At 29.0% G+C, this 1,541-nt stretch overlaps 1 protein-coding gene across 1 annotated transcript; it reads right to left on the bottom strand.

Annotated features, from left to right (window-relative positions):
• Positions 1-963: 963 nt before the first annotated feature.
• On the bottom strand, positions 964-1,293 carry PADG_08229 (uncharacterized protein; the record flags this gene model as incomplete). The annotated part of the gene is made up of 1 exon (XM_010765408.1): positions 964-1,293. One exon carries the CDS (start codon positions 1,291-1,293, stop codon positions 964-966), a length of 330 nt encoding a protein of 109 aa, XP_010763710.1.
• Between the last annotated feature and the right edge of the window lie 248 nt (positions 1,294-1,541).

Here is a 1,541-nt window from a genome sequence, read left to right as displayed (position 1 = left end):
AAAATGATTGAAAAATATATTTAATTCATATATAAAAAAGAGCAGCTGTGACTGATGCTTATTTATATTAAATAATAATTTTTTTTATATCAATATAAAATTTATAAACTATATAGATAAGAATTAGATATTAATTACAATATTTTTATCATATTCAACTTACTTTTTACATTTAATAAATGTCATAGTATTCATATCACTTGCAAAGATCTATATGAGAAAATTAAATTCACTGCTATATCAAAAATTTGATTATTTGCATATCACTAAATATGATTTTTAAAGACTTTTTTATATGATTTAAAATATAATACTTATATCAGCAAATATAGCTGAATTTATAAAATGAAAAATTGCTAAGAAGGTATTAAAACAGTTATTCAAATATCAATACAAAGTAAATATAGTCAAATTCAATCTCACAAGATTTATACAGACTGTTTTATTAGAAAATTAATTAAATTCAATATTAAAATCACTATTTAGTACTTCTTAACCTCTCTTTCTTATAAAAAGCAAAGTTAGCTGTTCTAACTGTGCTATTAAAACAAATACTTATTTATTTTTTTAAATATACTAATTTATATATAATCTATAATATATTTATTTAATATTTAATAGCTAGTAGTAATTCAATTCATAATTGTTTCAAAATTCACAATTTAGCAGAGCTGTAAGATAGTAGATTAGTGAAATCATTAAGTAGCAGAAATCATTGAGTAATCAATCACAGTATCTATTCATGAATTAGAAAAGACAAAATCACATTTTTATTGCATGATTCATGTTAGAAATATTTTTGAAACTAAATTTGAGCACTCTATTGGCTCAAGTTACTATAGTTATATATTAAACATCATCAGTAGATAATTTGCAGCTAGAACTGCTCTTCTCAAAAACAAGCTAAAGTTCATGATTATACTTCTTATCAGACAGTTTGCCTTCAACAAAACTTTCCCACATCTACTTCTTAGTAAAAGGGTATAATATTACCAATGTCCTCAGAACAATACTTAGATAGCAAGGGGAGGATATTCTTATAGAATAATCTGAAGAGGCCCGTAGGACTGGAGAGCGCCAGGGGTATACCAGAATGTTCCTGTTGCCCATGCCTGTTCCATGGTCCTCCAGTCGTGGCATTGTTTCTTTGACATCTGCTGATACAGCAAAGATGGATTGATTTGTCTCCTCAGCTTTCAGGATGGTCATTAATTCTGTTTGAAGTATATCATTTTCGTCTGTATTAATCTCATCCACGCCCTTATTTGTCAGCCAGGAAGGAGGTTCAACCATTTCAATTGGCTGAGAACTTTGCCCATTCAAGATCAACTAGACATGAGATATGCCAATTATCATTGACAAAGATTTTGCTTCAATGCAAATCTGTTAGCGTAAATATGAAAGGTCCGCGGCAGAATTTCTGCTTGAAAGAGTGATGGAAATATTGTTCTCATTGACGCCAGCGCCGACATCTGATACTGCAATCCTGTAGGTTATTCATAGAATTAGGTTGATTTCGGAGGCGGCTGTCATGAATTGCA

Source organism: Paracoccidioides brasiliensis (genome assembly GCF_000150735.1).
Source record: "Paracoccidioides brasiliensis Pb18 unplaced genomic scaffold supercont2.17, whole genome shotgun sequence".
Classification (NCBI taxonomy): Eukaryota; Fungi; Ascomycota; class Eurotiomycetes; order Onygenales; family Ajellomycetaceae; genus Paracoccidioides; species Paracoccidioides brasiliensis.
This window is presented reverse-complemented; position numbering and strand designations above follow the sequence as displayed.